The sequence below is a fragment of the Vidua chalybeata genome, chromosome 30, assembly GCF_026979565.1.
Source record: "Vidua chalybeata isolate OUT-0048 chromosome 30, bVidCha1 merged haplotype, whole genome shotgun sequence".
NCBI classification, from domain to species: domain Eukaryota; kingdom Metazoa; phylum Chordata; class Aves; order Passeriformes; family Viduidae; genus Vidua; species Vidua chalybeata.
In genome coordinates this window covers 1,063,024-1,087,603 of record NC_071559.1, presented here as the reverse complement: position 1 = coordinate 1,087,603, position 24,580 = coordinate 1,063,024, and the positions used below count along the sequence as shown (strand labels likewise).

Below are 24,580 nucleotides of genomic sequence, written 5' to 3'. Positions count from 1 at the left end.
GACAGGTGCCTTGGGACCCGTTGTTTCTGCTGCGACAGGTGCGGCGGGATCTCCCTGGTTGCGGCGGGACAGGTACGTGGGGCGGGGCGGGAAGACGACACGCAGGTGCGCTAGGATCTGCCGGCTGGGCCGGGACAGGTGTGCCGGGACCCGCCGGTTGGGCCGGGACAGGTGCGGTGGGACTTCCTTCCCCCCGGTTCGACCGGGATAAAAGCGCGGGGAGGGGTCAGGACCCCCGGGACCTCCCTCCCGACAGCAGAACCACCCGGGGCTGGCCCCACCGCGGGGCTGGGCCGGGCCGCGGGTGAGTTCGGGCCCCGCTCCGGTCATCCCTCCCCGTGCCCGGCCCGCGGGGGCACCGGGGCTCGGCCTCAGCGGCAGAGCTGACCGGGGGCTCGAGGGGCCGCAGCCTCCGGCTCCCGGCGGGTTCGTGCCCGGGGCTGCAGCGGTGCCCGCGGGTGGCCCGTTCCTGTGGCCACTTGTAATGAATAGGCCACTTCCACTTTGGGCGAGTGTTAGTTTTCCTTTCGGGATCTTTCCACATCGAGGGATTTATAGTCTGCTGTTAGACTCGTGGGTAAAGCTATTAGAGGTAGATTTGATGAGCTGTGCTAGATTGTGGCTCAGTCACAGTCGTTCCCTAACATCTGGCACACCTCTGGCATCCCTGTCCCCATCTCCTCTGGACTCTGTGCCACCTTCCACAGACCCTGCTTCCATTGCAGCAGGCAGAACATTCATAGTCTTGTTTAAATCTTAATATGTGTTTTCTGAAACTTCTCTGAATAAACCATTCAGGAGGAGGAGTAAAGAAAGCCCAGAGATACTTGAACATACCAAAACTGTAAATGAATGAGAAAGTGCTAAGAATGTGGAATGGCATAAAAATGTGGGAGCACAAGTTTCAAGGAATGTCAGAGTTCTGTTTCATGTCATTTATAGCAACTGAGATTCCAGATAGGCTGCTTCTCTTTCCAGCTGAATGTCCCAGCAGCAGGTGCTGACTTTATAAAGAGATTTTTGCTTAAACAGGCCAGATTAACTCAATGTGGCTTTGCTGGAGAATGACAGGGAAGCAGAAGATTGCAACAGGGAGAAGATGCAGCTCTGGACAGGGCTGGTTGGAGATGCAGTGGGATGCTCAGGCATCCAAACCAGGGTTATTTTCTGAACAATTAGATTCAGTTTTGTTTCTCAGTGTTTTACTGAACTGTTCCTTCCGTGTGTCAATGAGCACCTGTTCCTTGTGCCAGGGGAGCTCTGATGAATGCCCCGCTCCTGTTTCCTGGGCACAGCTGACTCTGCTCTGTGAAAGGCCATTTAAACTGCAGCGGGGCCTCAGGTGAGCTCCCTTTGGCTCAGGATTAGTCATAAAACAAAGTTCAAACTGTGGCATGACACGGCTCATTCAGCGTTGCTCTTTAACACGGACAGAATTCTTTCTGTGGGATTTTCCAGCAGTAAATTCTATCTGTGATCTCTCTGTGTGTATTCTGAGGCTCCTGGGCATTGAGACTGGGGGCTGCATTCTGCATCACAGAAATACTGGGTTTATTTGTGTATGCAGTATGATTTTTAAAAAGGGAGAAAGTGGAAATGAGATCCTTTGTATTTGTGGATGGTGATTTGTGCTGCTGTCAAACGCAGAGCACTCTCAGTGCAGCCTGGATGGAGGTTTGCAGGGGACTTGGTGATGCAGAAAGTGTTCAAAAAGGCAGAAATTTCAGAAAGTGACCCCAGTTTGGGTTTCTCTTGCTGGTTGGAAGGAGCTCTGTGTGCCTTTCAGAGGCTGAGGCTGCAGGTAGCTGCACCTGGAAAGGCAACACTGATAAGTGGTTTCAGCGTGTTTCAACATCCCCACAAAACCAGCGTCACTTGTTTGCAGCGATAGTTCAACCTGCGTGTCTGAAAACTCCACCAAAATCTCTGTTCTGATAAAACCTGTCCTGTCACGGCGTGCTGTCCTCTCCAGGACATCAGAGGAATTATGGAATGTGAGAGAAAGGCCCATTCTTCCTGACTGCATCTCCCAGGACGGAGATGTGTTCACCTGCCACCTGTTCCAGGCAGGGAACAGCACTGGAGAGGCTTTTCTGTTCCCAGGGCTCCCATTCCAGCACTGGGAGCTGCCAGACTCTGCCTGTGCTCCTGGATTCTCCTGGACTGAGGTGTTGCAGAATCCCACGCCTCTCATTTCTGAGCAGGTGCATTCTGTACCTGTGAGGATTTCAGAAAGGTCATCTTTCCTCCCTTTGACTGGCTGTTTATGCCACCTTGTCTGAAGGTGTTTCTCTTTGTGTGTGGCCAGTTTGCAGGCAGACCTGGACTCGCACTGGGTCCAGAGTTCCGTGACTGTGCAAATCTGTTAAAGGAATTAATGGAAAATGCAAGGAAGAGCTCAGCCTGCCTGGAGCTGGCATTGCAGGGTCAGTTCACGCCCTTGCCACAGGCATTGTGTGACATGGGGCTAGGGATAAAATAAAAAAGGAAAAAAGGAAAGGCGTTGCCCTACAGGCTTTATTTTTGTCTTATCAGAGAACTCTTTAAATTAATCTCCCCTCCTTTCCTCCTCCACGAAAGAAAACTATGTAAAAAATAAATCTGATATAGTCTTGTTGGCTTCTGTGGTGAAAAGCTGGACAAAATCTCTTCCCATTTCCAGGAGGATGGGATGGTTGGAGCTGTTTTTTAGGTAATTAATACTGTTTAAGAGATATTATGGTAACTGCTGCGACAGGAGGGGCACAGCTGCCTCCATGAACACGAGACTTGTTTGAGCTCACAGAGGAAACGCTGCTGTGCTGAGAGTGAACACAAGAGTGAATGAAAAATGTTTGTATAGTAATTACATCCTCTTAGTTTCGTAACTCAAGCCCTCTTACATAAATGCCAGCACATTTGGTTTGAAACCGGAACAAGCGAGGGCACTTTGGGGCTTCCTGGAGCTCCTCTGTGTGTGTGACACAGGACTGTCACTCTGGCATCCTCTGGCCACAGCTCTGTGTCCACAGCTCCCCATTGTGCCTATGGCTTTATCAGGGCACCATCTCAGTGGCATCTGCAGAGGAAATTATAACTGTTATCTGCTGCCTTTTTAAAGTCACTTGATGGACGAGATCCTGAGGGGTCGGGATTGGTGGCGCTGGGGGCAAATCACTCGGTGGAACTTCTTTTCTGCCCACAGTTCCTATTGCTGACACTGTTCCTTCCTCCTGAGCAGGGATTTGGGGAGATAAGATGGAGCCTTCCCCGTTCAATAGAAGGCAATGGACCTCCCAGTCCTTGAAAATCACTGCAAAAGAGCTTTCCCTGGTCAACAAGAGCAAGTCCTCGGCCCTCGCAGAGAGGTTCTCCAAGTAAGTGCAGTGGGGCTGGGGAGCACCAGCTGTGTGTGTAGGTGACAGCTGGCACCTTGAGCAGGGACTGCTGCTCTCACAGTTGCTGCACAGACACCCCAGCAATCCCCCCCTGTGCCTGAGAGTGTTGCCCAAATGCTCCTGGAGCTCTGGCAGCCTTGGGACCATGACCATTCCCAAGGAGCCTTTTCAGGGCCTGAGCACTCTCTGGGGGAAGAACCTTCTCCTGATATCCAGTTTAAACCTGTCCTGACTTAGGTAGAAAAGGAATATTAAGCTTCCCTTTTCTCTGAGAGATGGCTAAAAGGTTAAACTCAAACCATAAATATTGTACACCCCGAAAACGCTGAGTGGTAGTAACCAATGCATTCCCTGGAAAAGCTTTTATTTCCTTAAGGAATTATATAGGCTTTGGCTGGGGTTTTCGGTGGGATTTGGGGAACTGAGTCTCTGAGGCTCTTGCTTTAATAATGTAACAAAGTTTTGGAGTATTTGGATCTTGAGTGGGGCAAACTTTATGGACTCTGCAGGAGAGGGATAGTTACACCCACACAGCTCCAGAGTTCCTCTGTGGATCTCTGGCCCGGGGAGAAGCTGTTTGCTGTCACCACCTTGTTAAGGTAATTTATTCACTCGCTGAAGCTTGATTACAGGACCTGGTCATCTTGCTAAATGTTGATAATCCCTTGAAAAAGGCTTACTGGAAGTAATCCAAACTGCTATTCCTTAATCAAGTAGTGTCCCTCTACATAGGTGGGGTCATTGCCTTGGAAAAACACAGTCCTGCTCTCTGGCTCTGCCACCCTGATGCCCACAGGGAGGAGTGTGACGTTTAAGTGCTGTTAATTAAATATTTGTATGTGAAAACGTTTTTCTCCATCCCACATAATCAGTGTTGTCAGGTCAGAGGCACAAAAGGCAACAGCAGAGATTAAAAAAGTGCCCCTTGCTGGGCTGACTCACAGATTGAGGGCTGGGACTCCTCAGTCTTCCTCTGTTTTCCAGGTGCTACTTGACTTTCATCTGTGTTCCTCTTTGTTTCTTCTTCCAGTATTGATCCCTCTTCCTCCAGCATCACTTTCTCAGCACGTTGTGTTCAAATTTGGACCCTTTATAGTGCAGAGATGTGGGTTAGTGTGTTTGCACAGATTAAAGAGGAGCAACAGCCTGTGACACACTCACTGCTGTGTCACAAGCAGAATTCCACAGATAAGGGAAACAGAAACACCCTTTGCCCAAGCAGACGCTGGGTTCCTTCTCCCAGAAAGGCAGAACTCTCCTTAAAACGGCAAAATTTGTCATTTTCACTAATTTTCATATTTCAAAGGCCAAGTGCAATCACCTTGTGCAGCGTGATAACCAGCGAGGACTGTGCAGGGACTCGCCCCCAGAGGGGTGCAGATTGCTGGGAGTTTCCTACAGCTCCTTAAAGGACTTTGATTCATGATCCAGGGTGGCTTATCTCCAGAGGGCTCTGATGGCTCAGCTGCCCAGGAGGCAAATGCTGAATGGGGGCAGTTCCCAGCCCACAGAGTAAAATCCTCTGGCACTTAGGGAGATTTTCGGCATGTGCCAAGCTGGAATTTGTTCTGGTTCAGCAGCTGCTGTATAAAGAGCTGAATTATTCCTGCGAGGGGGCACAGCAGACAGCTGGGTGGCGGAAACAATACAGCTATTCCAAGGTAAACGGTCTCTATTTGGGAATCGGAGTGCTTAGGGAATGAAAAGTATTAATGGGTGTTATTATTGTAAACTGGATGACTGAAAATGTGTCTGTCACTTGGCTTTGTGTTATCTGCTGCTGTTTGTCCAGCCTCTAGTTTTAGTTGATCCAGGGGGTGGGGGAAGAAAAATCTCAGCTGTCTTCAGGAGCATTCAGTATTCTGGTTAAAACTTGGGTTTTGTTTGTTTTTTCACTCTCTCAAAGGTATCAGAAAGCTGCAGAAGAAGCCGCTGCTGAGAAGAAGAGAAGTGTAAGTGTTTTGTACAAGTGTTTGTTTCCTTGGGAATAAGCACAGCCTGCAGTCAGGATGGACCACCTGCACAAATGTTGCTGTGACAGTTGATTTTTGGAATATCAAAATTGCTGCTGTGTATCCTACAGAAAACCTGGCTTAGACATAGGCTTTGCTTTTGCTCCATGCTTTTTCCCAGTGTGGTGGAAAGGAAAGGAAATGAAGTTTCTTGCCCAAAGCTGTGTTGAATCACCAATTCTCTCCTAAGCAAAAGGTAAAATGAGTTAACCACAAGCCAGGAATACCCACCTCCTGTTCTTAGCTCTTCCTTTCTTAACTAAATTTAAAAGTGCTTAAAAGGAGCCTCCAAGCCACCCTGAAATCCAACATGTGTCTTTGAGAGCTGTAGGATCTTCTCTGAAATGACTTCCAGGGCTGCAAATGCCCCTGGATGAGGCAGCACCAACCTTTTTGGCTCTGTTACAGCCCCACGTTCCCTCCTGTAACCTCCACTGCACTCAGGTGTTCAGGGGTCAGGGAACCTTGGATGAAAAAGGTTGCAGGGCTTTGTCCTGGTCCTCAGGGTAATTTGTATTTTAAAGCACTGCCAGTATTTTCAGGATCTATGGGAAAGTTGCTGCCTTGATTTCCCTAATGCTTGGGGAGCCTCTGTTTGGGATATAGGTGGGATAAGATAAGTATTCTAAAAATTACTTTTCAGTCTTAAATTTTCTTCATTGCTGTGCTTGTCTGTCAGTCTTCCTGTGATCAGGGAGCAGGCAAGTCTCAAGCAGGAGGGACTTGTGTTAGGAAGCGTGCTGGGACTCCGGAGGTGTTCCTGCAGAAACCTGCCACACATTTATCAATATTTCTGTTCCATTACAACACTTCCCTTACAATTTTAATACTTTCTTTTCAATACAGTCAGCAAACAAACTGATGGTTTGGTGGTTTTTTTTGGGTTTTTTTTTTTTTTTTTTTGACGTGTAAGTGGATTCAAGTCAATTTGCAAAGCAGCGTTCAAAATGTGACCAGAAGAGTAATAGGGTGAGAGACTTAAATCCCAATATAGCTGCTAATGCTGGTTAATTCCTGTAAGCCCGGCAGCCCTGCTCCACTTGCAATGAGTTTGGAGTGGTCTCTGTGAGGGAGAGGCAGGAAACATGCAGTGGTGGCAGGTATTGGGTTGGAATGGCTCAAACATGGGCTGGGCTGTTGCTCTGGGGACAGGGAACTGCTCGGGGCAGGAGTGGGCTGGGAAGCAGCTGGATGGGAGGTGATGCTGCTCCAGGTGTTCCCTTGGGGGTGAGGCAGTGCCAGTGACTCCTGTGTGTGTCCCCAGCAGTGCTGAGTGAGATACAACAAAAATTCTGGCAAGTTGCTGGTTATTTTTAAACTGGGGCAGAAGGATGTTTGTTGTGGGTGCTTGGCTTAAGCTTTGGCTGTGTGGTGTAAAATCCTGGGCAGGTCTCTGGGAACTGAAGCGTTGCACAAACAGGTAACTCCAAGGATTTTTGTGGTTTCTGAGAGCTAGTTTGAAGCTTTTGGAAGGCCTGATAGCTGCTGTCTTCTGAAGACACTGCAGCGTTTGGCACACCAGGCATCTCCTATGGCCGCTTGTGCTCCTGTTTCCTTGATCTGGGACTGGAGACCCTCCTAGTGTGGATTTGAGTCCCATTTCCTTCATATGTGGATTCAGGTCTTTTGTGTGGCATTTAACTCCTGGGGTTTGACTCCCTTTTGCCTTATAAGGCCATTCCTGTTTGCTCACTTCCTGCCTTACTCCTGACTTTTCTCTTCTCCCCCCTCCTTCCTTCCCTGTCCTGGATGCTTTCTCCATGTGGCACAGCTGTAACTATTCACAGCTGGCCGGGAGCGGGGATCGGTGCTGAGCTTCCTCCTGCATGGAAAGGAAGTGCTTCGGAGAGCTGCAATTAACTCCTCGCTCTTTGCAGAACACAGAAAACCTGCCCGCTCACTTCACGAGGGGGAATCTGAGCGTGCTGAAGAAGAAGTGGGAGAATCCGGCGCTGGGAGCGGAGTCTGGCAAGGACACGGTCCGGAGCAGCTGCGCTGAGGTGAGGCACAAGGTCGGGAGCGGCCGCGCCCCTTCGCCATCCCCGGGGGCTGGAGCTGCCCCTGGCCAGCCGCAGGGTCCCGCTGGTGACAGCGCAGAGCCCCGCAGCCGCTCCCGGGAGGGTGGCGGCATGGAGAACTGCGTGAGAGAGCCCCGCCAAGTGGAAAAGCCCGAAGCCAGCGAGAGGTCGGAGTCTCCGGGCAGGATCGAGAAGTACAACGTGCCCCTGAGCAAGCTCAAGATGATGTTCGAGAAGGGTGAAGCCCCTCAGCCCAAGGTAAGGATCTGTCCCTCCCAGTCTCGGAGGAATTAAAGCTGCTGCCTCCGCGGCATCAGGAAAATCCCGGGAGAGGGAGTGGCTCCAGCTATTGACTCTGCAAATATTGTGTTCATTGTTTCAGTGGAAACAACATCGTGGTGTTAGTAACTTACTCGAGCCACGCAAGTGTGTGTGGGGTGCTCGGGATTGCTCGTTGGAGTAAAGTGAATTTGCTTTTGGTAGGGTTCAGTGGAGGAGGGGAAAATAAGCGTGGAACTTACTAAGTTTTGTAAAGTAAGTTGGGATTGTTTGTGTCTCGTGTGAAGATTACAACGAGGTATGCAAATGTGAATTGTATAAAATTAATATGTAGGTGTTTATGTATTTTTTAATATACGAAAAGTAAGGAAGTTTTGTGTGAGCTCAGCAATCAGGACTGTTGCAGTCGAGATGAAGGACTAAGAAGTGAGAGTTTTTGATATCTGTATCACTATGAGTCGCACAAGCTCACACACACACATACAGTGAAATACTCCGATCCTTTCCTTGCTCTTCTCTCATCTTTGTGTCTTACAAAATGTTTCGTATCGGGGAAAAAAAAAAAAAAAAAAAAAAAAAAACCCTCACTGAGGGGAAACGAAGCCGAGATGGCCAGAGCAGCTCCTGCCCTCACTAGTTTTGACTTGCAAATGCTCAGGGCTCGCATTTTTCTTCCAACTGCTCATGAAATCTGATCCCGCATGTGGACTGCAGCCGGCGTGTCCCGGGGGGAATTGCTTAACTCCGAAATGAGTTGCATATGCTGGGGGCTTGCAACACAGTCCCGAGGCCTCGATGCTGGTGGATTTTCCAGTTTTCTCATAGTTTCCTCTCCTCCTGGCTTTGTTTTACTGCGACTGGTTTTCTTGAAGTATTGACTAAAACAAACACATTTTGGAGAAGAGTTGTTTCAATATGTAACAATTTAGGGCTCAGAGGAGCAACTCGGTGTTAAAGGGAATCTTGGGTGTGTGTGAAGTCATTTCACAACTTGAATTTTTGGAGGCTTTTGTCATGATATGAGAGCTGCCCATGACAGACCTTCCCTGAACTCTTGCTGTAGGATTAATCACTCAGAATTCCCCAGGAATTCTGCAGATGGGCTTCGAGTAACTTTATCTCAGCCTGGGGAATAAATTGTTTTGGAGCTGAGTGAATCTGAAACTGATAGTTTGTCAAGTTTAGCAATTCAAACACCGTTGAAAACCAACTAGACCCAGTAAACACCATCCAGGAGGCACAAAACTGGTCGGATTTGGTTCAAAATCCCTACTCCAGGTTACTCTGGTACGGTAGAAGGGAAGAGGAGTGATCTGAAGTTCAGATGGGTGGGGGAGAGGGGGCGTGTTTGGAATTCCATTCCTCATTCTGGGAATTGATCTGTGATGGGAGGATTGGGTCGGTCGGGGCACAGAAGGGAGCTGTGGTGACCCAGGTGTGGCTCAGTGAGGTGGGAGCCACGACAGCACTGCAGCTCTGCAGTTGCCTCTCCCATTTATTTCCTGTGCTTTTTCCTGAGCGAGGCTTCATGGAACCGTTTCGGTGGAAAATTCCTTTCTGTCATTGAGTCCAACTGTAAATTCAGCTGAGAGATGGCAGTTTTCCTTGGACTTCACTGAAGACTTGATGTGTTGGTGTTGTCGGAGCTTTGCTGGCAAAACCTGTGTGTGAACTGAGCAGCACCACGGCTGGAGGCTCGTGGCAGTGCTGATAAATCAACTTCCATGGTTGCTGGGGCAGGGATCCAGGTCAGAGCCTGGACTTCCTGATTCCATCTCCCCCTTTAAACAAACCTACTCTCATTTTCAGGATTATAAGTTAAACCTCGTCATTTATTCACTCAGTCTCCTGCAATGGATAGGAGGCAGATCTTTTATTGCATTTTCATGGAAACAAACTGCTCCAATTAGGGGCAGGCACAGCAGCCTGGATTGGTTCAGCACTAAGCAAAGACCAGGACTGATAAAAGACCTGATGTTCAAAGGATTCTTCCTGTAAGTGATAGTGAAAGCACACCCAGGGAGAGAAGGATCAGATCTGCAACATTTCTGAAAAAGTTCTCTCCGGGCTGGTTTGTGTTTTTCCTTTAAGGCAAAACCTGGCTGTGGTGTGAGGTGACCTCGTGGCAGGGTCATGTCTGACACAGGTGGTTTGTAATGAAATAGGTGTAACCTTGATTTGGGTTTTTGCCCAACTCTGTGCCCCAGGCGAAGCTTTACCTGTGCTCACGGTGCTTCTGCACTTGCCCACGTCGCAGAACTTGGGGCTTTCCACACACAAGGAATATTTTGTCTGCTTTCCAGAGCAGCAGCAGCATCTGTGCCCTGGGAATTGTGGCCCAGCCAGAGTGACAAATGCCTAAGGGGGCTTTCTCCATGTGAGAGGAGTTACCTTCCATGAGCCATGATCCTGCTGATTCCCTGCACTGGTCAGTCCAGCAGTTGTGATGTGGAAAGTCCCTCATCTTCTGTTAAACGCTTTTACTTTCTTTTTTTTTTTTTTTTTTTTCCCCAAGATAAAGCTGTTGATAGAAAACCTACACGTATTTGTAGGATATTTGTAGCTCTACTGAATATTTGTAGGTTTACTGAAATCTCCCTGACCTCTAAAGCTTTTGCATTCTGGTTCTTGGGATTCCTACTCTTTGTAGATCTACTGAATATTTGCAGGTTTTCTGAAATCTCCCTGACCTCTAAAGCTTTTGCATTCTGGTTTTTGGGATTTCTACTCTGTGTTCTGCAGCTCACCCACAGAAAAGCTCTTCAGGTGAAGTTGTAACACCTGCAGATGGCAAAGGGCAGGAGGAGGAGCTGCCAGGGCTCTGCAGTGGTGCCTTGGAGCACTCCGGCTGCTTCTGCTGATTGAACTTTTCCTGATGGACCCTTTGGACCCCAAATTTCTGAGCTGCAAGAAGCCCAGACTCGTGGGCTCGGGGTGATGTTGAAGGGGACGTTGATTGAATAATCATCTAAGAATAGTTTTCATGGAATGAGGGACCTGCAAGTCTTTACAAGTGTGCAGGCACTCCCAGACCTGAGCCTATTGGTCAGCACAAGACTTGTCAGAGTTAAAGCTCTTTTCCAGTAAGAAAAGTTACCAAAGTCTTAAACCACAGAAATAGAAACTATTTCCCGTGCTAATGGAAAATGAGGTTTTCCAGCTGCATTTTCCTTTCCTGGTAAAGTTGCTGTTTGTATGGAAAGCAGCCTGATTTTTCACAGTGATTATCTTACACTGCAGTTCTGCAAAAATAAAACTTTGGAATTTCCTTCAGTTTGGTGACCAGCAAATAAGAAAGTCTTTGGAACTGAGGGAGACTGTGTGGTTGGAGCATCTTGCCAAACCTGCCTTTTTCTCTACAATAGCCTCAATCTGAATTCCCAAATGTGATTTAACTCTTCCTAGAGAGAGAACAGAGGGTCCAGCACCTTCTAGGATTTTATAGGCTGACTTTCAGCTCTGAATACATCCTACCTTGGTGGAGTCCAGTTTAACTCTGTGCTCAACAACTTTTATCCAAGCTGCAGAAATTTATTTTTGTGCTTTCTTTTGTTGAGATTTAGATTCTGGGGAGTTGGTCTCAACAAATAAGAATAAAATCTGATTGAGGCAGCCAGAGCATCTGTGTGGTGCTACCAGGACACCCTGTCCAGCTCTGCAGCAGAGAGTGATTATCCTGGAGATCTGAGAATATTTATCTCTAACACTCCTGCTTAAGCTTCAGCCTTATCAGATCTAATTAGGGAATTATTTGGTACCAAATGCATGAACTATCCAAATCAAAACAAATAACTCTAGATAACTTTTATTACAATACTATTAATTCCTTTTTCCGTGGCTGAAAATGAATGCAGATTTTGGATAAGTGGTTCCTTGCATCCTTTTTCTGATTTTAAATTTTCACACAACGACCGTGACTATTGGCTTCAACAGAAATTGCATGAAATGCAAAAATCTAGACTGAAGTTTTGTATATGTAATGGGAACGACCTAAAAATCTGATCTTTGTGGTCCTTTTAAACCAAGAGAACTTCCAAAGGGCACCCACTGACCTCTTCAAGAAAGTGTCTCCCAGGTGACAGAGGGTCAGGTACTCTGTGATCAAACTTTATATTGGTTAAATAAGATGTTACCTGCCAGACTTGTTTATTCCAGTAAAGCAGATTTGCTAGTGACACCTGTGCCTCTTAAGGGATTACCCAGAGCAATCCCTGTGTGGCCAGGCAGCTGATGGGAGGGTCTGTCCCCAGCAGGGCCCCCGGGAGCCGCGGAGGGCGGCCGTGGGCAGGAGGATTTCGGAGAACAGCCTCTCCTTGGAGGACTTCGATGCTGCCCAGGGAGAGAGGAGCCACAGCACAGCAGGTCAGGAAACCTCCGGGCTGGGGTTTGGGTGGGTTGGTTTGGGTTTTGTTTAGCAGATAAATCTGTACAATACATGAGGAGGTGTCCAGGGAACGGCTGGACGTGGTGCTCAGTGCTCTGCTCTGGGTGACAAGGTGGGGATCAGTCAGAGGCTGGACTTGCTGGTCTTGGAGGGCTTTTCCAACCTCAAGGATTCTGTGAAATAACTTTTGCCTTTCCAAAGTGGAAGGAAGTCCATCAGCATCCCATTTAATTAGTGAAACCTTGCTGGGAGTTTTAAACCATTCCACTTCTCAGCATGGGAAAAAACCAAGGCACAGGGAATAACCAACAAGATAAGGAACACAGCCCATTCTTTCCTGTGTCTCAATCCTAGAACTAGTTTTAATAGTCAAGGTAACTTAGGAAGCAGTGAACAGACAGTCAGTGTTCCTTCTGCCTCCTTGCTTCAAATTCAATCTTCATCCCTCCTGTCCTGGCCAGACACAGGGAGCTACTGTGAGCTTTGACTTAAACCAAACGATGTGTTTTTATCTGTTTGGAGACCTTTTTCTAGCAAACCATTTGCAATCTTTTGGGGTTTCCACCAATGGCTGGCACAGCTGCAGCTGTTCCCTTGGGTCTCCCTCCTCAGTGAAACACATTGTGTCCTGGAGGGAAGGGCAATGTGTTTATTCTCCCCAAAAAGGATCTTAGTGAGTGTTCTGAGAGTTATGTTATTCATGTTTGGTTTTGTTTTGGTTTTGGTTTTTTTTTTTTGTTTTGTTTTTTTTGGTTTTTGTTTGTTTGTTTTGTTTTTTGTTTTTTTTTTTTTTTTTGTTTGTTTTTTTTTTTTTGTTTTTTGTTTGTTTGTTTTTTTTTTGTTTTTTTTTTACCAGGGTATCTTGTAGAGAGCAGTGCAGGACTCAGCCCAGACAAGGCAGAGAGCAGGAAGAACCTGGACATGCCCCGTTTATCAGAGACTTCAATAAAGGACAGGCTGGCCAAGTACCAGGCAGCTGTGTCCAAGCAGGGCAGTTCCTCAGGCATCATTCCCATGGTAAGTCTTGGTTTGTGTGGAAGTGAATTTCTGTCCCAGCCTGAGACTGGAAAGGAGATCTTATGGAAACCAGGCTGCTTGAGGGTAATGCCATTCTCTTTGGAAAAGAACTCTGTGCCCATAGGAGTAATTTCTGATGAAAAGTTGCCTTTATACACTGCAGGAAGAAATAAGTATATTTGCATCTTCCTGGAATAATGTTGAAAATTTTCCAAGGAATTAATTACTGGCACCCTGACCGAAGTCCTTCTGAAGCATAGTTGACATTCTTTTTCTTTCTGAGTGTCTGTAGCTCTCTACATGTTTGGTTTTTTTATTTAAAAAAGAAAACTCAATTCCATGTTGTCCAGCAGCTCTAAGCTGTGGGAAACTGAGGCACAGTGAGATGAAGTGACTTGGTGTCACACAGTGCTCAGAACCTGGATCTCTTGGCCTGCAGCTTTGGGATCTCCAGTCAATTTTCCTTACTTCTGCTTTTCACCTCCTTTCAGGATTTCTCAGCACTCTCTGAATCCAATTAGACTCTTGCAGTGAGTGAACCTCTGCCTGTTTTGCAAATATTTGACCAGGAGCTGAACAATTAATGAAGTGTTACAGCTGCAGAGGTTTCAGGAATCTCAGCTTTTGTTAAAAACTGCTTAGGTACATTTGCTGGAAGTTTCTGATACTTTTGCTGAATGATGGGAACTTACATTGCTCAAGTATTACTTTTATTAACCAGAGTAATAGATTTGAAGAGAAAAGGCCCTTTAAAGTTGGGAAACCTGCCCTGGAAATGAGAGCCCAAAGTGCTGGTTCTCCCTCAGAGGAGAGCCTGCTTTCCAGGAGTCTCTGTGCAGAGCCAAGGGCTTCTTCTGAGCTCAAAAGATTCCTGAATTTCATCTGCACGTGGGTCAGATTCCCCAGCTGTGGGAGAAGGGTCAGTAAAGCCTTCCCTGCCTGAATGGAAAGTCCTTGCAGCCACTGCAACAAATCTGATTAACCTAATTGCCCATTTCTGCCTCCTGTGCCTCGCCTGGTCTTGTTTCCTGATGCCTTTTCCAGTTCGGGGCTCAGAGTGGTGGCTGAGTAACCAAATTCTGTCCTGATGGTAAGAAATTTGCCATTTCTCCAGAGGCTCCTGTTAGCAGCCCCCCAGTGCTCTTGGTTTAGTGTCAGTCCAGCCTGATGCCCTCAGGATGCCCCATTTGGGCACAGTCTCTTCCCATTTTGACCTGGCACGTGGATGAGGGCAGTGTGAGGTGGAGCAGACAGGGGTTCCTGAGGCCAGTGTTTGCAGTGCCACTGTCCCAACAGCAGCCCTAACCTTGGGACCTTCTCCTTCCCTGCTGGCAAAGCAGCCAGGGCTTTTTTGCTGTGGAAATGTGGGGTTTGTGCTGCCCTTCTCACACCTGGGCTACAAAGGAAAGCCAGCATCTCTCTTGGGAAGAACAATTTTAGGGCATTGTGGTGTAATAAGGCCTGGATTAAACCTGATGGACACTTGGTCCCAGTAGGGATGAGGAACAATCAGTTCTGTGTGTTGGAAGGGGAGGGAAAGGTGCTGGACAGCAGATCCAGAGATCTAAGCATCAAAATTCCAACATTTGGTACAAACCCCTTGGATGTGGTTGGTTTTGTGGAGATTTGTTTCCAAGTGCAGGAAGATGCTGGTGCTGGCATGTGGCTCTTTCTCTTTCATGTCACAGAGAAGATGCCTTGTGAAAAGCATGAGGCTTCCAATGACCTTGTGTCCTGTGGCAATGAAAGAAACACGAGGTTTCGCTGGATTTTATTGGTTTTAAAGTCTGAAAGATCCTTCTGTGCAAGTCTTCAGTCAAGCAGTCTTCAGTTCTATCAAGAACAAAAATCTCAGGAAAACAGAGTCAGGGTTTGGACTAGAATTGAAGCAAAAGTGGGATTTGCTTTTATGTCATATTGTATTTAGCAATTACACTGTCCTTTAGGCAGTGCTTGTCTGGAAATGCTTGTCATTCCAAGTGAAAAGTTAACTTTTCTCAAAAAGGAAGATGTGGATTGAGCAGGGAATACTTAGGAGTTGATTTTAAACAGGAATTTGGAAGAAAAGGGTTGCTCAGGAAAACACTGGCATTACCACCTTAGACCACAGTAAAATTCTACAGCCCAGTCCTGTTCCCTCACTAGAATATGTCACTTAACAAGTGGCTGTGCATTCTTAAGGCCCTTCCTTCAATTATCACTCCACGTACTAGAAAAACAGTTTTTAAAACATTTCAAGAAAAATCGAAAGCAAGTGTTTTCTTAGGGGAAAAGAACCTGTCACCTTTCCAGTGCTTTGTCCTATAGAGTGAGATTCAAGCCAGTGAGAGTGAACTCAAGAATTACAAATCTGGGCAGAAGGAGAATATGGCACCAATTGAGGACTCCAGTTCCTGTCAGGATGGGGAGAAGGTAAGATGTCTGTGCTGGTGGAGATCAAGGGCTTCATTTGAAGTGGAACTGGCTGTGGAAGCACAGCTGATACACTGGCTCCATGTTCCACATGCCATCTGGGAGCTGAACGTGAGCAGCTCATGCAGATTAGTTACATGCTGCAAAATTCCTGGTTTTTTTAAAAATTGTTCTTTTTAGAACAATTTAAATTGTCTCTGAATTATAAAGACAGCAAATGTCTGTGGAAGAGAATGTCTACAGAGATAAGTTTTCTGAGAGAGTTTTTCTGTCTTGGTAGGTTTGTTTTATGGTGGGTTTTTATATACAAAAAATCCGCACCAATTTAAAAAACCCCATGAGCAGCTTTGTATGACCCAAGTCAAAGGAGTTTGTCACTGTTTCTTCTGCATTTAGTGGCTGAATTTTAGGGTAACTGAGAATGGCACTTTGGGTTTGTTCCTGGTTTTGAGCTCCAGCTATAAATTGAGACTCTGTAAACTGGACTCGAGCATTTGTTCCCTGAACTGGGGACGGCAGACGGGATAAAAGTAGCTGAATAATAATTGGGGTACTGTGTATTCCATCCAGGCTGAACACGTGGCAGCTTAATGCCAGGAGGGCTTTTAGAGCTTTTCAGCCTTCCTTGGGCAAGGGGCCAAATCTTTGCTTTCAGCTGTTCCTCAGAGACAGCTGAGCAGCTTCATGTCTGACTGGTGGAGGCTGCTTCCTGCTCCAAGGTGAGTTAATTAAAAGAGCACCTGTTAAATCAGAATGTCTCCCTGTCCTGAATGGAAGATTTGAATAAAATTTCTTGTGTTCAGCTGTAATTGCAGAGTTACTTGTTGAGGTGTGCAGGTGCAATGAGAACCTGAATAGAGCATTGTTTGGGAGCCAGGATTGTCCTTTGGAAGGGACGTGGTGAACTTGGAAATGAGCCTAATTAAAACTGCTTGTCGTTAGTGTCAGAAATGGGAATCCTCTGGCAAAAAGGAAACAAAAGACACTTCACTCTGTCATTTTTCACACTGCACCCGTGGCACATTCAGTAGCCAGGCATGTGTGACTTCAGCAGCCTCAGAACACGTCCATGCTCTGCCCAGGACGCTGGGGTCCAGTTCTGGTTTCAGCAGAGCACAGGATGTTAATACATGTGACTTGCCTCCTCATTACCTCATTAATTTACAAATTTCAGTTGCTTGCAATGGACTTCTCAATCACTGAGGTGAATTAGTGATGATTTGCAGTTAATCTTGTTACAGTACTTTAGTTCCTGAGTGTAGCTACTTAAAACTATTTGATTTAATAGCAATAGTGCCAAGTTTAATAAAGAGTTATACATCAAAGGCTTTATCTGTAGCAGGTTTTGTTATTTTGTTCTTTTTTTTTTTTTTTTTTGCCCCCAAGAGCAGAGTCTCTGCTGAATGTGTGAATGTCAGAGATTGGTCAAATGTTGGAGGGAGCCACGAGATTTCCAGTAAATGTGCTGCTTGGGGTCAGGGGATTTGTAAGTGAGAAAACCTGGGAGGAACCTCAGCAAATCAACAAGGATTTCTGAGGGTTAATAAAGGTGTCCAAGGAAACAGAAATCTGATGTTTGTATGTGTGAAGCCTTGTGAAGGTGTCTGCCTTGTAGCAAGGACTCTCTTGACACTCAGCTGGACCCTTTTGTGCCTCAAAAACAGCTCCTTTCCTGAGCCACTCAGGTCTCTCCCTGTCTCCCTGCTCAAACTGCTTGGTGCCTTCCTGGAGCCGTGACTGTTCAGATCTCAGAAGGTCAGAGGTTCTCATGGTCTCATTTTTTTCTCTTGCAGGTTTCTGTAGGTGAGAACAGCTTGTCTTTGCACTCTGGTCTGCTGGAGGATGGCCATGGTGAGCCCTATCAAATGATTAATTAATTAATGAAAACTGTCTTGTACTAAAAATCTGTCCTGTGCCTAACACACACTTTATAAGAATTTCTTTCATGTTTAGAAGTTCATTTGCAGCTGTAATTTTAAGGCATTTGTAACTCCTTTTGCCCTGATTGAACACTTTTAAGTGTAGCTCCTTCACCATTGAACTGAGATTCTGATGGGACTGGTGAGCATAAGCTGCCCACAGTTTAAAGCCATTGTAATTGCCTTTTCTCCCTCAGCTGGACAGTCGGAGAGCGAGGCAGAAGCTCAGAAACCTGTCAGCTCCAAGCAGCAGAACCTTGGTGCTAAAGCAGCTGGGCAGACAGAGGCCTCCCCACCGAAAGCCGTGAAGGTAACGCAGCTCTTTAGTCTCAAACCCTGGTTGTGGCAAGCACATTTCTCTCTCTCTCTCAGGATTTTTTATTGAGGTGCACAGAGAGAAATGAAAGAGAGAACAATTTCTATTTCTGCTCCTTGTTTTTCTCTTGTGGAATGTATTTAGAGAATTGTTTACCTGGAGTGAACACTTAGATCATGGTGGATTGTTTGGTCCTGACAGCCAGTCGGATCCACCTGTGTCTGGGCTCTGGAGAACAGGGTCACGAGTTGTGAGTTAGTGAGATATGATAGTTAGAGAAAGGAGCATGTAGTATTTAGTATCCTCTTTTATATAGCATATTAATGTATTATAACATAATTATAATAAAGAAATCATTCAGCCTTCTAAAATGGAGTTAGACATCATCATTCTTCCCATTGGGTTCACCAACATCTACAACACCTGGTGAAGGTTAAAACCAACTGGTTAATACTGAAACCCTAAATGTGCTTAAGCATAAAAGTCTGGGCAGTAACTGCATCAATACCTGCTCCGTCCTCATCAGAGTGTGATTGTGAGGGCACTTTAATTCAGGCTGGAGAAGCACTTCCAAGCAGCCAGTTTTTTTCCCGAGACTGGGTGGGAGTTGCTTGTCTCTGTTACACCCCTGTGCCAGAGGCTGCTTCCCTTCAGTGTGGCAGAGGGGCTCGAGCAGGGGATGGTCTCAGGGCTTGTCTGTGCTCCTGGAGATGGGCCCTGAGGTCCTGGCACTGATCTTCAGAGCCTTTAGCAAGCTGGGATTTGGCTCTGCACCTCTTCCAGCTGCTCCCAAGGTAACTGCAACTGGTAGTAACTTCATAGTGAGGACACTGTGGTGCCTGACAATATAAAAATCAGGTTTGGCTTTCTGAGTATTGAGTCTTTGATGTTACAGTTTCTTTAGGGAGTGATAAAGCAGATGGAGAACTTTGGGACAAGGATGTATTTGCTAATCTGATTAGATAACAAATGGCAGCAGTGGACATTTTGGTCAGGCTGTACTTGCTCGTCACATGTGTTGTCTGGGGTCGGGATGCTGATTCCCTAGGCTGCCACACACTTCCTGGCTGACTCCTAAGGAAACAACTGGGCTTTTGTTGTTTTTTTCCCCATCTTTGGGAGGAACAGCCCTGGGCTCAGAGACTGGGGAGATCTGGCTTCCCAGTGTGCAAGGGAGAAATGCCAGGATGGGAAATCTGAGCTGCCAGTGAGAGTTGTGAGATCCTGGTCTGTGACACAAAACCTGCATGTCCTGGTGCTCTCTCTTGATATTATCAAAACCATTTTAGCCTTTTGCCCAGTTACTGCTTTGGATGCTGCACTGTGTGAGATGGAAGCTTCTGTTTATTCATGCAAGGTTCCTATTTGTCTCTTCCAGCTTCTGTCTCCTGTTCTTGGTTCCTAACCTCTCCTCCTGCCTTCTGCTTCCCTCCTAACGTGAGCTCAACTCTCAGCTTTCTCTCGAGTCCTTTTTATCATTATTGGGCCTCATCTTCCTCCTGTAGCTCCTATTTGTAGTACCCTGGAAAGGAATTTCTGTCTCTTCACAGCCCAAAACGCCTCTCCACAGACATAGGGCTCATTGTGTGCAAGTAAGTCCCTCTCCTTGGATGGGGATGTGATTGCAGAAGCACGTGCCAGCGCTGTTGTGTCACCGTGCAAAACCAATGTCCTTGTGCAAAACTGAGCTCTCAGGGAGAAAACTTCTCGATGGGCAAGCAAATTCTTGCTGCCTTGCTCTGTGTGGCAAGCAGGGGTGATTAGATTTTTGTTTGCATCAGTAAATCTCTTTTTTTTTTTTTTGAGGTTTCGTTTAGTGACTCAAGCCACAGAGTTTTGGCAGCACCTAGAAACTGTGGATTCTTTTTCAAAAGAAATTCTGAACTTTGTTAGTGAAGCTATTATCACAGAACTTTAATCTACTGTAACTTCAAGCAATGCCTGGAAACCCTGAAATGCATATTAAAATGGAATTAAATTGGCAGCAAACTTTATGGTTGTGACAAAGTGACTTGAGCTGGCTCCATCTTCAGCAATCTGCCCTTCCATGCTGGAACTTTCATTCCTAACCATTGTTTCTAGACTGTTATAAACAAATTTCTGTGATTATGTCTTCCTGTGCCCTTCCTGCTTTTTCTTTAGCCATCAGAGTTTTCCATAAAGCTTTTTGTAAGTTTGTAGCAGGTAATTCTTTGCCAAGGAAAAGCCACACTTATGTCTGAGCACACCCTGGAGTGGAGGCTGGGCTGATAAATCACTTGTAATCAACATGCAGCCTCCAAATGCCAATGCTGGGTTATTTAATTTATCCTGTAAAGTGTCCTCCCCATTGGCCAGTGTTAATAATTTCAAGAAGTAAATGGCACCCACTGACCTTTTCTCATGGACAATGTTCTTGCTTCCTCGATGCTGCCTGAAAACAAAGCTGTGCTCACTGCTGCGCAGCAGGGACACTCAACTCCTCAGTGCTCAAGTTTGTCCTTGCTCTAAACCCTCAGGAAATTCAACAAGCACGTAAGAATTGTAGCTGTTTAACCTCAAAGCTCTGCTCACTTCGAATCTTGAGCAAGTCTGGGGGGCTATGAGTCCTGAAACCTGAGTGGAGTTTCTTTGGGACAGAGCTGGAATTGTTTACAAGTGAAGCCAGGAGTGTTTCCTGCTGTTGTATTGGTGCTGAGACCATTTCCTCCTCTTTGAGAGAAAAGATTTAACAAAAATGGAACATTTCAAACCATTGGGCAGCCTGTTTCCCTCCTTTCCTCTCCCACCCTGTATCTTCTGAGGCTATTTCAACTCTTCTGGTGGACAGTGTCCCTGACTGTGGCAGGGGATTGGAACTAGATGATTTTCAAGGTCCTTTCCAACCCAAACCATGTCAAGATTCTCTTTTTCTGCGCTATTTTTATTATTTTGGTAAGTCTCACACTGATTGTAATCATCTGGAATGCTTCATCATTCTCCTATCAATAAAAACAGGTTGCAGGAAAGGATGAGACAGCTTTGGGGGGACAGGCTCAGTTTTAGTGCTCTCATTGTTCTTTCCCAACCATTGCTCAGCGTGTGATGATTCGAGCTGTGGGATTCACTGGGGTGAAATCTTGGCTCCCTGTCGAGCCACAGCAATCCCGTGGGCCTGTCATAGCTTCTAACTGCCCAGCAGACCCCCCTGCACCATAATTAGAGAAAATGAACTCTCTGCAGTTCTTGAGAGTTCAGGAAGCCGTGCATGAACCCACGCCAAGTCCCCAGCAGCTGATGCGTTTTCCAGTTAACAAACTTTCTCTTCCCCCTGTAGAAATTCCAGTTGCCAATGAAGGAAACCTGTGTTGGGTGTCAGAAGACCGTGTACCCCATGGAAAGGCTCTTTGCCAACCAGCAGGTGTTTCACATCAGCTGCTTCCGCTGCTCCTATTGCAACAGCAAACTCAGGTATGTGCACTGCTCCCTTGGCTGCCCTCTGGGAAGTGAATTTTCCTGTCCCAGCTGAGGGAAGTCAGGCCTAGCTGAGCTGCAAGTCACCATAATCCAGCGATTTGTGTAGGAGAGGTAACACAGGCCTCCTTCTGCCAGTGCCTGGTGCACTTGATGCTATTTTTAAACTCTTAATGTGATTTTACGTGGGGAAAAATAGAATGTCCAGCTTTGTAAAGAATTCCTAGAAAGAGCCATACAAACCCTGAGGGCTGTAAGCTTGTTTTTCTGAACACGTGGAAGACTGAAGTTGAATTTCTTCTGTAGCACAACTGAAACAGACGCTGGTGTTGGTGGCCCTGAGCTCTAATGTTTGATCTGTGTTTCCTGAACAGCCTCGGGACGTACGCGTCTCTGCGTGGGAACATCTACTGCAAGCCTCACTTCAATCAGCTCTTCAAGTCCAAAGGCAATTACGACGAGGGCTTTGGACACAAGCAGCATAAGGAATTGTGGGCAGGTAAAACTGAATGCGAAGAATCCCCAGAGAAAACCGTCCATGGTGTGAATTCACCAGAAACTCCACAGAGCCCAGGAGTAGAGGATGCTCCAATTGCAAAAGTGGGAGTTCTGGCAGCAAGTATGGAAGCAAAAGCTTCAGCTGTGCCTGAAAGGGAAGAAAGACCAGCAGAAACAAAAAAGCTCAGGATTGCCTGGCCACCTCCGTCTGACCAAAGCATCCAAGGAAGTGCCTTAGATGAGGGCATCAAAGTACTCAAACCCAAGTGGCCTCCAGAAGAAGAGATTTCCAAGCCCGATGTGCAGGAGGATGTGGATCTAGATCTGAAAAAGTTAAGAAGATCCTCCTCGCTGAAGGAGCGAAGTCGCCCCTTTACAGTCGCAGCCTCATTTAGAACAATATCTGTTAAAGGCCATAAAAGAGAGAATTCACCATCTCCTTCCAAGGAAGAGAGAGACACGTTGAAAAGGAGTGAGGAGCTGGAGAGAGAGGTTGTCGTAGAGAAAAAGCAAAAGGAAAAGAAGGTTGAGCATAGGAACATCCAGAACGCCGGGGAGGAAAATGTGGAGGAAGAACAGGAATTGTCTGGTATCAAAACGGCAGAGCACAACGTTGTCGAGAATGGCCAGATGAATGCAGACACAGATGAGGAAGAACACGCTACAGAGGAGCCAGAAATTCCAAAGGAAGAACTCCTTGAACCAAATTCTCCTAAACATTCCAGCTTAGCCAATGTTGTGACCGCTAAGGAATCATCTCCAAACCAGAATCGCAAATCCCAAGACGTTGGTTTTTGGGAGGGTGAAGACATGGAAGATCTATCCGTGGAAGAACAGATCAAAAGGAATCGCTACTATGAAGATGATGATGATGATGATGAGTAAATTGGCCTTTTACTAGAAAACTTGCTGCAAGGTGCTGGGCCTTTTGAAATGGGTATTTTTAGCTTTAACAAACAGCTCTCCTGGATGAAGTGATGCTGCACTGCACATCAGCATTAAGGGAATCTACCTACAAATTATCTCAGCTAGAAAACTCTGGAAGCCTGCAAATTCTTTAGGTGCATGGAACAAGTGTCTGGCTGTGGGACGGCTTCAGCAGGTAGTGTCTGTCCCCAGCATGAGAACAGGGCTGTTCTCTGTCTTACCCCTTGGAGCTTCAATAGGTATTTCACTAACAATTTATGGAATTCCACTGTACTTGCCGTGCTGGTGTGGGACAGGGCCTCTGGAACACACCACCCGTACCACTACAAATGCTACTGCAGTGCTTAGGGACCAACTTCAAAGGGACTTTCTGGCCTGCTTTAAAATGGTCACTTAATGCACTTTAATACATGGAAAGGGCATAACTGGGCTTTTTTTTTTTTTTTTTTTTTTAAATAATGAAAGCCTTTCTGTGTGTAGTGTCCAACAACTGAAGCATCCTAAATTGAGTGCAATGTGAATTTTTGTCTCAAACCTGCCTGTGATCAGTTGAGGAGTCCCTGCACAACTGGAATGGTGCCCGTTGCTGGACCAGGTGTATTTCAGTGCTATCCCAGGAGCTGTGCTGGCTGCCAGGTCTCTGCAAAAGACAAGTGAACACTTTGGAGCAGCCTGCAGGGCATTACTTCTGCATTTCACACGCATTTGAAGTGGAGTTTTTTGTTTGTTTTGTTGTCTTTTTTTTTTTTTTTTTTTTTTACTTGGGAGTTCTTTGTCATCATTTTAAACTGCAGATAAGATTTTTAAGGCCTTTTGACCACTTTGAAATCCTACTTTTATCAAGCTTCCATAAATCTTTTCCTTACAGCTGTGAAATTGTGCTGCATTGCAAAAATCTCTGGAATCAGTGACACTTTTCGATTACTAGTGTTGAAGATCAGAACATTTTTTAACTTGACTTCATTTATTTTACAAATAATAAAATCTTGAATGGGGGGAGGAGGAGGCCCTTTTTTTTTTTTATTAGCTTTTATTTGTACTGTATTCTCAAGAGAATTAGATCTTAATGATTCTTGAGGTGTAAAATATTCTGCTTTCTTAACAGTTCTGCTAATGACAAAACCTTCAATAAAGTTTGGGTCATTTCCATTATAACTGAAGTCTGGATTCATCTTCTTTCACAAAGAGGCAGTGTTTAAAGGGTCATAGAACTGTCATGGAATCACAGTTGGGGTTGGAGGGGAACTTAAACCTCATCACATTGCACCCCCTGCCATGGCAGGGACAGCTCCCACTATCCCAGGTTGCTCTAAGCCCCGACCAACCTGGCCTTGGGCACTTCCAGGGATGAGGCATCCTCTGGGAAATCCATTCCAGTGACCTGCCACCTGTGGCCCTGAGTCTGCAGCCGCCTCCTGAAATTCCGAACGGCGAAGGTTGTGTCGCAGACCCAAGCTGCCCCCACCTCAAACCTGTGCTGCCCTGACTGTCCCAGGGGAACCCTACAAACTGACATCAGGATCCTGGGCTGGCCACTTTTCTTTCCCAGGGAAAAGGGCCTATCTTTGCCTCCAGGGGTCCAAGGCCCTGCATGGCCAGCCGCCTCCAAAAATCCAAACGATTGAAGATGTGTCCTTTTCCCTGTGAAACAAAACTCACCAGCCCAGGTTCCTGATGTCAGTTTGCAGGGTTCCCTTGGGACTGTCAGGGCAGCACGGGTTTGAGGTGGGGGCAGCTTGGGTCTGCGACACATCCTGCACTGTTCTGAATTCCTGGTGGCGCTGGCCCAGTCAGGACACCGGTGCCAGCCCTTTTCCGTGTGAACAAAACTCACCTCCCGCAGTGGCTTGATGTCAGTTCCGAGGAGGCGTCTGGCCCTCCATGGGCAAACTGAGTCCAAGTTGCTGGCGGCTTTGGTCTGGGAGAAATCCTGCGCCATTCGCAATTTTAGGAGGGTCCCCTCTGAGTCCCCATCCATGTCCCCTCATG

General features: G+C 46.5%; 1 protein-coding gene across 6 annotated transcripts; it reads left to right on the top strand.

The window, feature by feature from the left end:
* LIMA1 (LIM domain and actin binding 1) lies at window positions 1-23,746 on the top strand. 6 transcript variants are annotated; one of them, XM_053967483.1, is made up of 11 exons: window positions 1-72; window positions 3,221-3,356; window positions 5,284-5,329; window positions 7,267-7,665; window positions 11,940-12,048; window positions 12,927-13,087; window positions 15,395-15,499; window positions 17,293-17,350; window positions 17,616-17,728; window positions 21,030-21,163; window positions 21,541-23,746. In XM_053967483.1, the coding sequence occupies exons 2-11, from the start codon at window positions 3,238-3,240 to the stop codon at window positions 22,547-22,549; spliced, it is 2,253 nt and encodes a 750-aa protein (XP_053823458.1). In that variant the 5' UTR covers window positions 1-72; window positions 3,221-3,237; the 3' UTR covers window positions 22,550-23,746. The 6 variants fall into 6 exon arrangements, with proteins under 6 accessions (XP_053823458.1, XP_053823457.1, XP_053823459.1 ...); XM_053967482.1 differs by having other exon boundaries at window positions 11,937-12,048; XM_053967485.1 differs by having other exon boundaries at window positions 3-72; window positions 7,267-7,389; window positions 11,937-12,048.
* The last annotated feature ends 834 nt before the right edge of the window (window positions 23,747-24,580 follow it).

Coding starts and splice junctions, on each gene's coding strand:
- LIMA1 (XM_053967482.1), top strand. CDS start 3,238: ATGGAGCCTTCCCCGTTCAATAGAAGGCAATGGACCTCCCAGTCCTTG. Junction 5,330..7,266: donor CTGCTGAGAAGAAGAGAAGT/GTAAGTGTTTTG, acceptor CGCTCTTTGCAG/AACACAGAAAACCTGCCCGC. Junction 17,729..21,029: donor CCCCACCGAAAGCCGTGAAG/GTAACGCAGCTC, acceptor TTCCCCCTGTAG/AAATTCCAGTTGCCAATGAA.